Source organism: Mycosarcoma maydis, chromosome 3 (genome assembly GCF_000328475.2).
Source record: "Mycosarcoma maydis chromosome 3, whole genome shotgun sequence".
Classification (NCBI taxonomy): Eukaryota; Fungi; Basidiomycota; class Ustilaginomycetes; order Ustilaginales; genus Mycosarcoma; species Mycosarcoma maydis.
The window spans coordinates 194,775-205,955 of NC_026480.1; the positions used below are offsets into that span (position 1 = coordinate 194,775).

General features: G+C 54.9%; 4 protein-coding genes across 4 annotated transcripts; 1 reads left to right on the forward strand and 3 right to left on the reverse strand.

Annotated features, from left to right (window-relative positions):
* Positions 1 to 103: 103 nt before the first annotated feature.
* UMAG_11881 (uncharacterized protein) lies at positions 104 to 4,316 on the reverse strand (the record flags this gene model as incomplete). The annotated part of the gene is made up of 2 exons (XM_011389799.1): positions 104 to 2,975; positions 3,640 to 4,316. The coding sequence occupies 2 exons, from the start codon at positions 4,314 to 4,316 to the stop codon at positions 104 to 106; spliced, it is 3,549 nt and encodes a 1,182-aa protein (XP_011388101.1).
* A 1,592-nt stretch (positions 4,317 to 5,908) lies between these two features.
* On the reverse strand, positions 5,909 to 8,980 carry UMAG_01503 (uncharacterized protein; the record flags this gene model as incomplete). The annotated part of the gene is made up of 1 exon (XM_011389241.1): positions 5,909 to 8,980. One exon carries the CDS (start codon positions 8,978 to 8,980, stop codon positions 5,909 to 5,911), a length of 3,072 nt encoding a protein of 1,023 aa, XP_011387543.1.
* A 288-nt stretch (positions 8,981 to 9,268) lies between these two features.
* Positions 9,269 to 9,857, forward strand: UMAG_11882 (putative Peptidyl-prolyl cis-trans isomerase; the record flags this gene model as incomplete). The annotated part of the gene is made up of 2 exons (XM_011389800.1): positions 9,269 to 9,711; positions 9,815 to 9,857. 2 exons carry the CDS (start codon positions 9,269 to 9,271, stop codon positions 9,855 to 9,857), a joined length of 486 nt encoding a protein of 161 aa, XP_011388102.1.
* A 658-nt stretch (positions 9,858 to 10,515) lies between these two features.
* Positions 10,516 to 11,020, reverse strand: UMAG_01504 (putative histone H2A; the record flags this gene model as incomplete). Its single annotated transcript, XM_011389242.1, has 2 exons — positions 10,516 to 10,769; positions 10,864 to 11,020. The coding sequence occupies 2 exons, from the start codon at positions 11,018 to 11,020 to the stop codon at positions 10,516 to 10,518; spliced, it is 411 nt and encodes a 136-aa protein (XP_011387544.1).
* Positions 11,021 to 11,181: the final 161 nt, after the last annotated feature.

The window sequence follows — 11,181 nt, forward strand, 5'->3', positions numbered from 1 at the left end:
ACTCTCGAAATCGCACAATACACAGATCAAGAGCAACCACCAACGTGTACATCAGCGCCTGTATGACAGCTGAGAGCCTGAGAATCTTGGTCATACTAAGCTTCTACAGATCAGCATGTGCCGGCATATCGTCGTTTGGCGACAGCAAAAACTCCAACATTCTCGCCGGACCTTTCAGCTTCATCAATTCTCTGATCGCCCTCAACTGTTCGATCTCCCTCCTCTCCTCTGCGTACTGTCCTGATAAATGGTAGGCTGTTCCCAGCGCAAGCTGAGTCTCTGACTGCGACTGCGCCTTTGAATTCGAACTGTTGTTTTTCAGTGTGATGCGCTTCGCTGAGGGTGCAGGCCGGACTTCGGCGGGTGTCGTGGCAGTTAGATGCGCAGCTGCAGACGCGGCGGGGGCTGAACCAGCAGGTATAGGCATAATGGCTGGTGAGGCAGATCTAAGCTTTTTCGCCGATGTCGATGGCGAGCCTGCGATGGCCGACTCGGCGGCGACGGCAGCTTTACGCTTTGAAAGACGGATTGGATCGCCACGGCTCACACCGCTGGCTGCTTCCAAGGCGATGCGCTTGATCAGCTCTTCCTCCGAGAGCGGCGCGACGGGTACAGCAGGTGCAGTTGTGTCCGGCGTCGCAAGTGGCGGTGCAGCTACTGCCATGCTTACTTGTGCTGATTCTGCCATCTCAACATCGCTCTCGGATCGGCTCGACAATGGCGACGCCTCGGGCGCGCTGTCATCGCTCAAAGACGAACGTATGCTCGACTCGGGCACACTGTCGTTGGTGAGATCAATGCCCAGTGCGGTGGCAATCAGCTGTCTCGTCCTCGAAGGCTTCTTGAAGCCTGCGTTTCCATCCTGATCGTCAAGCAACTCGCCCACTTTCAGCCGTGAAGATGCAATGTCCGCAAGCGCATCTAGCCCATTTAGCGCATAATCGCGTTGTCCGAATGGTCGAAACCGCGTTTTGTCGCCAGAGACCGCTCCATCCTTGATAGCAACCAGGCGGACCGGTGCTCGATGCGCAATCTCTTCAGCAGCAATGTAAAAAACATCTCCTATCTTGCTTGCATGGTCGGCGCGCAACTTGCTCCAGAAATCGGTACGGATTACTTTTTCTGGGAGGCGATAGCGAATCTTGGACGTCAGCTTCGAGCCGCCTTGCGTCAGTGCAGGTGCATCGACAACGCCGGGAACTACGGGGACCTCCTTGACGCCACTCTGGAGGCTACCAGTAATGCCATTTGCACCCATCAACTCATCCAATGGGTCGGGGATGATGTCGATATCGCCATTGTTGAGAACACGCGTTCGGAAGTGCCTGCCAGGTCCGATTGTTCGGGCTGAGGGAAGCGGCAAGTCGAGCGTCTTCGGCACTGCTGCGCCGATACGTGCTACCCGGCGACGATCGTTGACATGATCGCTGTGAGCCGGACACATCCACTTGCGCAGATTGCTAGGCATGTTTAGCATGGGTGGGTCTACACAGTCGATGTGCCAGTGCAGCGGGCAAAAGTCGCAACTGACCATCTTTCGCCAGCCGGCGCCTTCCCTGACAGTGTGCTCAGCAGGCGTCGATGCAGCCACGTCGCCAAAGACACTGCTGGAAAGTGCCTGGTTGGCGCGCGCTTTCTGTGAGCTTGAGCCTTTGTCACTTCCTGCGTTGCCACGTTGCTTGGAATCAGCTGGAAGCGCAGTCTCGCCGCAGCGATAGCATAGCACCGCCTCGCCATTCTTATCTTTAAGTCGATACGGATCTCTCGTCTCAATCTGCCCATGTCGATTTGGCTTGACCTGTCTGAGCATGCCTCCGTTGACATAGTCCCCATCGGTGGCGGTGGCGACATCCTTAAAATAAGTGCGCACATCGGCGGGCAGCTGGAAGCTTTTTGGGTTCTGCTGGGATAGTACGGGGAGAAGATAGCCAAAAGGGCCCAAACCTTTGGGCCTCGAAGCTTCTTTAGGCTTGCGTTCTGCCAGACAAACATTGCAGAACCACATTTCGTCCACGTTGATTTCGGCGCTCGAGCCGACCGCGTTCACCTTGGCTTTTCCCTTCTGCACGGAGCTCGTCTTGACAGGCCCCAACACCTCGGCAGCATTAGAGGGAGGCATCTCGTCGATATCCAGCGGCGGACTCATGCAGAAAAAGTGAAAGCTGCGTGGGCAACCATCGCAGCAGACGAAGCGCCCATGACCGCCACATGTCTCGCAAAAGTCGTTATTTGCGCCGCCTTTGTCCTCCAGTCGGGGAGTTAGGTGGTTATCAGTTAAACTTGAGTTGGTCCCCAGGGGAATGAGCGCGCCAGCAATGCCTGGAATGGTGCGAAGTCTACCCTCAGATGTGTACATCATCCCTGGAGGCGGCTCTACAAGGGGAGGAGGAATGATTGTGCGAGCAGCAGCATTGCTCTTTTTGCCGCCTGCTGGGGTCGTCGCTGAGGCCTGAACGGAAGGCGCAACGCCAGTACTGCTCACTGAAGGAGATCTGCGCGCGCGTGCCTCCTGCTGCAAGAGGGACTTTTTCAGGCCCAACGGATCGGTGTATGCATTCGTGATGGATTGAGATGCTTGTAGAGATGCTCCACGGCTACTGGGATTGCGACGCAGCGCCACACTTGGGGATGATGCGTCTTCCACTTCCATCGCAATTGCGATCGGAGTCGGCGCCGAAGTAACCGTTTCGGCGGCGTTCGCAATCGCTAGCTCTGCTGTTAATGGTGGTGCCTCGGTTGCCGCAGATGATTGTGCTGCTGCACTTGCTTCTGCAGTGATTTGCGCGGTGCTCTCCGGTGCGAGCGAAGCGTCAGGACTGGTTTCACGAGTGATTGTCGCCGTGGCGACAGAGTCGGCATCAGTCAAGGTGTCGGCAAGGAGAGGGTCCACAGCATGACTCGCATTAGACATCGGAGCGTCAGTTTGAGCATCACCTTCCGTGAGAGCAGTGACCGCATCGCCAGGTGTCGATTCGCTGTAGTAGCCAACCAATCACCCATGCAAAGCGATTGGGAGAGGCGAGTGAAATGCGTAGAAAAGGAAAGGGCCAAGAAACGCGTTTGTCAGTATGTGATCGGATCCGAAGCACTTGTTGGACATGAACACTTTGACCGAGGCGAATGTCGAGATTAAGCAAGGAGACTGAAAAGTAGACGCGAGGAAGGCTTTGCGCCCAGGGCAAAAGCAGAAGAAGCGGGAAAAAGCAGCCTCGCACGCGTTTGGGTTTGCTTCAAACATCGCCGACTCGAGCTTCAGAGAATTTTGTACGATTTTTCTGCGTCCATCCGCGAGCTTGGTCAAGCGACTCGGCAGGTTGGGCTGCGGTCGGCTTGCCCGTCCAAGTCCTCCTAGTTGCCGATCTGGCCATAGTACCGTCCCCGCGCTTACTGTGTGGATCGCTCTGCATGCTTTGACGATCGGAGTATCTCATCGAACCCGCGTTCCGGTCAATCTCCCCTTGCTCTGCCCTTTTCGCCCTCTGAGAAACCTCGCTGCACGCTGTTGGAAGCATCGGTGCCCTTTAAACCATTCAACCCACTCCTTTTGCCCTGTTATAAGGTGTTCATTCTAGACGAGCGAACCAGATCTGAAACGTCTGCGGTTCGATCTTGAATAGCCAAAAAGCAATCTCTACGTACCTTCGTGATCGTTGCGCATCTGTGATGGTATTCGGCGAACCTGCGGGTACCGCTTTCTTGACGGTCTGGAACAGTGCGAACGGCATCTTGCCATTGATGTTGGTTGGGGCGACAAAATCGGACGGTGGTTGTGGTGGGGCGATTTTGCGTTGGGCCCCGTTGACGGCAGAAGAGGGTACACGTCGCTTAGGAACAGGAGCTGGTGCTTGTGTGAGCGTGGCCTCTGGATTGAAAGGTGGATAGTCGGGATCACCAGGCAAAGAAGGTGGAGGACCCATGACCTCTGTGCGCAACTTGTCGCACTCCGGTACTGCACTCACGGCCAGGCTTTTGGCCGATAATGCTGCGATGGCTGGTTGTTGAAGGTGGGATAAAACGGAAGCGGATCCTTGCTCTGCTGATGGCTCGGGGGAGATGGTGCTTGGAGCACTGACGAGACCACCCGCCAACGATTGGCTCGAACGCTCCGACTCGGCTGTCGTTAGTTTTACTTGCTCTTGCTCTGGCAGCGCATCTGAAACGGATCCCATCTTCGTCGTTGACGAGGGTACTGACGCTGGTATTATCGCCTTGGATGCTTCTAGCGCACCATTCTGATCTAAAGCACCTCGAGGTGATACTGGAACGATTTGACCATCCGCTGCGTTTTCTGATGGCGGCGGTGCGGGCGCCGACATCTTGTACTGAGATTCGCGCAGGTTGGCAGCCCTCGCTTTTATGGCGAGCTCGTACCAGCTCGACGATAGAGACGGAGGTGACGTCGAGACAAGGCCTGTTGGCGTCATGGGTTTGTGGTTGCTCTGCATGAGCACAACCCGATGGTGCTGTAGGCGTCGCTGTAGCTTCGTGTGCTCAATCACACAGCGTCTTCGGTGAATGTACGGCGATTCGCAGGCTTCCCTTTGTCGTAATCTTCTGTGAATGCGCGCAAGGCCTTTTTCTCGAGTCCAGCACAGCCCTAGGTGTATTGGCCAGTTTTGCAACTCGTGTGTTCGTGGTATGGTCTTCTATGAATGGTACGGACGAGGAATCGAGCATACCCCCTTTGACGGGCTCCAAGAGATTCGATCGGGGCAGTTGTGCAGCCGGAGGGTGGCTCCTGTGGAAGCGGTGCCTCTGCTAGAACAGTTGTTGCACAAGAAAATCTCTGCGACCCAAGGCAACAACTTGCTCGTCCAGAGGAACAAAAGCAGCTTGCGGCAAGCGACGTTTGCCGATTGCGTCTTCGCGTTTCGCTTCTACGGCCGGCTTTACGATATGCCAGCGTCCCAAAGTGTGCGTGCTTGATGCTTTGCCTATTCCCGATACGCCGTTTGCAAGCGACAAAGACGTTGCTCGTCAGATCGAACCTGGGCGCTTGACACGTTGCCTGCTTCGTGCTCAGTTGGACAGATGTATGGATGCGTCGTGAGCGGTGCGCTGGCTTTCAATTGAGAATCGGATCCGCAAAGTAGAGTAGAGCAAGTTGAATCCTCTGTTTCGAGTTGAGTCGACAGATCGCGTCGGACGACTCGCGATGCGTTGCTTTGATGGAGGTGAGCGTAACGAAGCTATGCTCTCGCTCTCTCTCGTGTCTCAGCCTCGACATCTGGTTCAATCGTGAATCCAGCCGTGAGCATTCAGCGAGGAAATCGTGAATCTCTCTGGCTTGCTCAGCCAGTATCTCGCGTTGCATTGGTGATTGTGAACCTTTTTTTTTTTGGAAATTAACGATTGTGACCCCGCGCTGACATTCGTGATTTCTCGAATCACGATTTAGCAAAAAGCGCGCCGCAACACGCAACGTGCAACCAAGGCGAGACGCGAACGCAACGCAACGCAACGCATCGGATAAAGCAGCTCACGAGCTTGCTCACCCACAGTCGTGTGTTGTGAGTCAGCGCGAGCAGAACCGTGAACACGAACGAACGGCAAGCAAATCTAGAGCGACGAGGACAGGCTGCTAGCAAGGCCACGCGATCATCACCGCAACTTCGAACAGACCCGACCTAACCTACAGCACCTCTCTCATATGACACAACAGCGCTCGCACATCTGCAAAAGACACAGCCACAACCACCTATCACCACGCGTCTTCAAGCGTTGATCGTCAAAATCGCGCAACTTGGGATCTGACAGATGGCAAGAATCACGAATCACGAACGGCAACCAACCGTGAATGCATTCACGATCTTGCATTTCGATCCCCGCGCTACTCTGTGCATGTTGATAAAAAGGGGTGCGATTGCATGAGAGTGGATCACAGCGCGCACTGAAAAAGACGCGATCATCATCGAACTGGAAGTGGCGAAAAGCGATCAACCTTGTTCTGCGACACAGTGAGGATGGGCTTGACGGTCTCGATCGCAGATGCTGGCTCTGCTGGCGCTAAACCTGTAGTTTGCAATCCGGAGGCTGTGATGCCGAGCGCCAGCACAAGTGGTGCTAGCGCCAGACGGATGCGATGCAAACTTGGGACGCCAGCAATCTGGTGGCTCAAGCTCGCTGCATCGCAAGTCAACAGCGCTCTAACCAATTTCGAATCGCTGGCTGACGTTGAATCTCTATTTGCAATGTCCTCAAGCACATTGCGAACCTGCCTTGCCAGCTCGGGTCCAGCAAGTGCTGGGCCGAGCTGAACAATCGACTCGGATAGCATAGCCAGCGCGCAAAGCATCGAGTCCGAGACAGACGGGTTGGTCGCATCTGAAGCCATTCCGACAGTTGCAGTATTGACCATGGGCAAGGTCGCGATACGTAGCTCCAGCCGCGGTCGCCAAAATCGTTCCAACGCCGCATTGACTGGCTCCCGAATCTGATCTTCGGACGATGTTGAACTCGGAAGCACGGCAATAATCCGCATTATCAGCCAGGTTGATTTGGACGCTCCCGTTTCATGGTCGGCGAGCTCTGCATCGACTTTTGATGACGCCTGTGCCTGTTCAAGAAGTCTGACAAGCCCTGTCTCCACCTCTGCCCGTGAGGCGCTAAGAATCGACTCGAATTTGGTCCGGATCGACTCGCTTTCCATGGCAGATCTCTTGTCGGTCCCCAGTTCTTTTTCGTAGAGCTGTAATTCTTGTAACAGAGTCGCTAGTGGTTTTTCGTACAAGCTTGCAAGACGGTCGACCTGCTTTGATCGACCGCTGACGTGGTCCTGTAGCGCCAATGCGAAAGCGCGGCTGTGTTTTGGCCCAGCAGTGCTTGCATGAAGTTGACCAGGCCCTGAAGCGGTCTGACTCTCGACGGGATGAAAGAGGGCATCCAGAGGTGCATCGACTCGGCTCAGCGGGTCAGCTTGGAGTTTAGGCGCTCCGTTCAAAGAAGAAACGATTTTCTCTGTCTCCAAGAGCAGATCTTTGACAGCGTGACCGAGCTTCTGACTCATCAGTTGCAGCAGGCGCTCTTGCAGAATCGCATCGATAGCATCTTCTAGTCGCTCGAGCTCGGCGTGAATCTTGCTCACTGCCTCCTGGCGGTGCTCATTGGTCGATCCAGGCAACGCAGCGAGTTTGCGTGCCACGATGCGGCGTGCCCGATGCAGAGCGATGCGAAACGAGCTTCGCACAAGCGACAACTCACTCACCTCCGAAAGTTCCGACAGCAGAAGGCGCAAGGTAGCCGAAGACGTGTTTTGGGAGTTTCCGACAATCGTTTCACGTGCCTTTGCCGACCAAGAGGACAGTTCGGTCCAAGCTTGAGTGAAGGAATGCTGCTCTTGACCTTCAAGATTGAGGTGAGGTGCAAACCTCAAGAGCGACGGCGGGAGGAGGCGAGACAGAATGCGTCCACTCGGCAAAGCTTGGATCACGCGCACCGTCGACACTCGCATCGGTCGGTTGCCAACGGCTTGTGAGCGTTTGTCGGGTATCGCTTCTGAGTCGGCATCATTGATGTGTTGGGCAACTGGCAGGCCATAGCTGGATCGTCTTCTTTGTGCACGTAGAGTGGCAGCATTCTGTCTGGATGTTGGCGAAAAGGTGCGCTCTGAGGTCGGCGACCCAGCTGCAGCTGTTGTGGAGTCCAAGTTGACAGGGTCGGTGATGGTACTGAGCAAGTCCAGCACCAACGGTTTCGAGGACGAGGCCGAATCGGTCTTGGAAGGAAGCACAAACATTTGAGCAGCATGCTGCAGTGTTCTAGCAAAGAGCGTCACGAGCTCGGCGATCGTCCGAGATGTGCGTGCTGCCCTATCCTCTTGGTACAAATTAGCATAGGACGTGCTTGCCGCTGCCTCGCCTTCCGGTCGTGCGATCGAAGTGCGGCTTGCGGCACGATGATGCGATATGGACTTTGATGGTTGCTGTGACAGCATTCGACGCAGGGCTGTGAGTCGCTGCGAGAGTAGCAAGTGGTAGGCCTGGTCTAGTTTGGTCCCGTCGAGCAGCACGAGGGCAGTGAGTTGGTCTGCCACTGCCATCGACTCGATCTGTGCATCCGAGAGAAGCGACACAGCTCGGTGAATGATTTGTTTGCGCATAGGCAGCATGGTCAACCACTGCTTCTCGATGAATGGGAACATCTTCTTGACGTTCACCTTGAGCAGCGAGACAGCTTCCGACACCGAGTCGATGCCTTTCTCCTCGTCCAATGCGAGAGCTGACTGAGAGTTTCGATGGGACACCGACTCGGTCAACTCGGTCCAGGTTGCACGCGTAAGCATGTAAGCCCAACTAGCCTGCAGCGTTTTACCTTTTTCGATCGATTTCCAGACGTATTCCGAAGCGTCCATGATAAGGCGCAAAGAGGCACCGAGCACATAAAGTGCCTCCTGATGCAAGGACGAGGCATCGCTGGTCTCTGTCGAGGCAGTGAGATCTTGGATCGGCAGAAAGCTTTTGCGACGGTTTGCCCTTTTGCAAAGTTCGACCTTGTCCCCTGTGGCTGCTGCCAGGCGAACTCGGCTTAATAGTTCGAGTAGCCTGTGCGATAGGCCGCTCGAGCTGCCAGCCATGTCGATGATGGTGTTGGCCGTGCCGAGCAGATCCTCGTAGCGCTGGCCAACGAGACTTCTCAGCTCTTCTTGCTTGCCAAGCGCGGTACTCCTGACAGCACGCTCGTATGCTTCCACCTCCTTGACCGTGAGGGAGAGGAAGAGAGTGTCTGGCTCGGTACCGAATGGATCGAAGCCTGTCGCCTGAAAGATTCGAGAAGCTTCGTTTGGAACGGAAGTTCGACGAGGCAGCCCGCTAGCAAATAGCGGCGCATCTGTACTGGTGCTGCCAATGCTGGAAGTGAGCGATGCGTTTGTTCGGGCGTGCCTTGCGCGACCATGCCTGGTCGGAGTCGGTGGAGTCGCTCCTGCATCTGAGACAGCACTGCTGCCAGCGTCAGGTTGACGCTGCTGCGATGTTGCTGACATTTCCCGCGTGAGCAATCGTGTTGTCGACCGGTGATGAAGAAGTTGGAAAGAAAGTCGTGTTCAAGGTGGTGTATCATGTATGTGGCTCTCGCGACTCACTTGTGCAGGCTTGTCTGTGCGGGATTCGGTTCCGACTTGCTGGACCCTGGCAGCGGATGAGCGCAGACAGGCGCGTTTCAAAAGTTGACAACTTCCAACACTCAGACTCGGTCGTTGGCCCGCGCGTTGTCTGCTTCAGGTCAGTACCAGCTCTCGGTATCCATTCGACGTAAGCGGAGGACGAAAGCCATGTCAATACCCGGCAAGGATAGTGGTGCGGTCGTGCTCGAAACTTCGATGGGCCGCATCGTGCTAGAGCTGTATTGGAAGCATGCGCCGCGCACATGCGCAAACTTCTACCAGCTTGCTAAGCAGGGATTCTACGACGGAATCATCTTTCACCGCGTCATCAGCGATTTCATGATCCAGGGAGGCGACCCAACAGGGACAGGTTCAGGAGGCACCTCGATCTACGGTGGTCTCTTCGAGGATGAGCTGCATCCCGAGCTTCGCTTCGTCGGAGCTGGTATCCTTGCTTCGGCTAACGCTGGGCCTAACACGAACCGTAGTCAATTCTTCATCACTCTGGCGCCAACGCCATTCCTAGACGGAAAGCACACCATCTTTGGTCGTGTCTCTGACGGCCTGTCTGCAGTTCGTGAGATTGGCGCTGCCGAGACTCAGGATGATAGGTAAGTCATTCCAGCGTCCAAGCGGCAGCAACTCTGTATCGCCGACAGCAAATACTGAAACGGCCGCCCTTTCTACCTTTGACCTCTTTCTCTTTTGCTTCAGGCCTCGCGAAGAGATCAAAATTGTCAAAGCAATGGTAATCTAAGCACGCCACTAACGTCCTTGCCCTCTCCCTCAGAACGCCTCGTCTTGCACGACTCCCTAATCACGAACATTATACGGAAGAATTCTGCCACCCCAATTTTTTATTGTTTAATTGACCTTGATTTTATTTCGGACGGGGGTAAGAGAATCTTTCAGCGCCGATCCTTCCTCACTTTCGCCGCGTTTGCATCATCGACCTGCCAAGACGCAGTCAGTCAATATAAGGGACAGAACATCGTAACCACGGGATCTAAGATATCGCAAGCCGCACATGGCCAGGCCACTTCGGTCAGGTTCAAGGCGCAGATTGCGACAAATAGGGAATTTGTACTTTCAGAACAGAGAAGAGCACACATGCTCACACAAAATGGAGAAACAGGTTGGTATGATGCCTGGTGTTGCGTAGCTGGCGGAGCCCTGTTCTGACCGCCGAGCCCATGGTGGTAGTAGAAGTACAAGGATGAACACAAAGAAGAGAAAAGTACGAGAAGAAACACGACAAGGGGATGTGGGGAGCAAGAGAGTGGAGACAGAGAAGCAGACAAACTGCAAAATCTATCGACATAACCTCTAGAGCGATGCATCCAGAGGCATGTGAGAAATGGTAGTACAGTGGAAGATGCAGAGGATCGTAAACGATACGTTCAGAGTTGAAACGCTTAGATGTCCTGCGAACCACCGGCCTTCTTAGGCTTGCCGGACTTGGCGGGGAGGAGCTCGGACTGGATGAAGGGAAGGACACCACCTTGCGAGATAGTGACACCGCCGAGGAGCTTGTTGAGCTCCTCGTCGTTGCGGATGGCGAGCTGAAGATGACGGGGAATGATACGCGACTTCTTGTTGTCACGGGCAGCGTTACCGGCAAGTTCAAGAATCTCGGCAGCCAGGTACTCGAGAACGGCGGCGAGGTAGACTAGCAGTACGCAAAAGAAGATTTATAGAGGATACCTCGGTCAGTCGGATTGATCAACGCAGACGGAGGAAGATCGAAAGATGCAGATACATACCAGGAGCACCAGCACCGACACGCTGAGCGTAGTTGCCCTTTCGCAAGAGACGGTGGATACGACCGACGGGGAACTGGAGACCAGCCTTGGCCGATCGGGACTGGGCCTTGGAAGAGGCGTCACCAGCCTTGCCACCAGACTTGCCACCGGAAGACATTGTTGCTAAGATAGATAGAGGGGGGGTTGTTTGTAAAAACGGGTTGGGATAAGGCTTGAGGAGTGAATAGTCGATGGGAAGACAGAAGAAGAGAGGAGAGGGGAAACCAACGATGATACAGCCGGTTCGGACAAGGGTTTTATCGTCTTGGGGGACGTGCT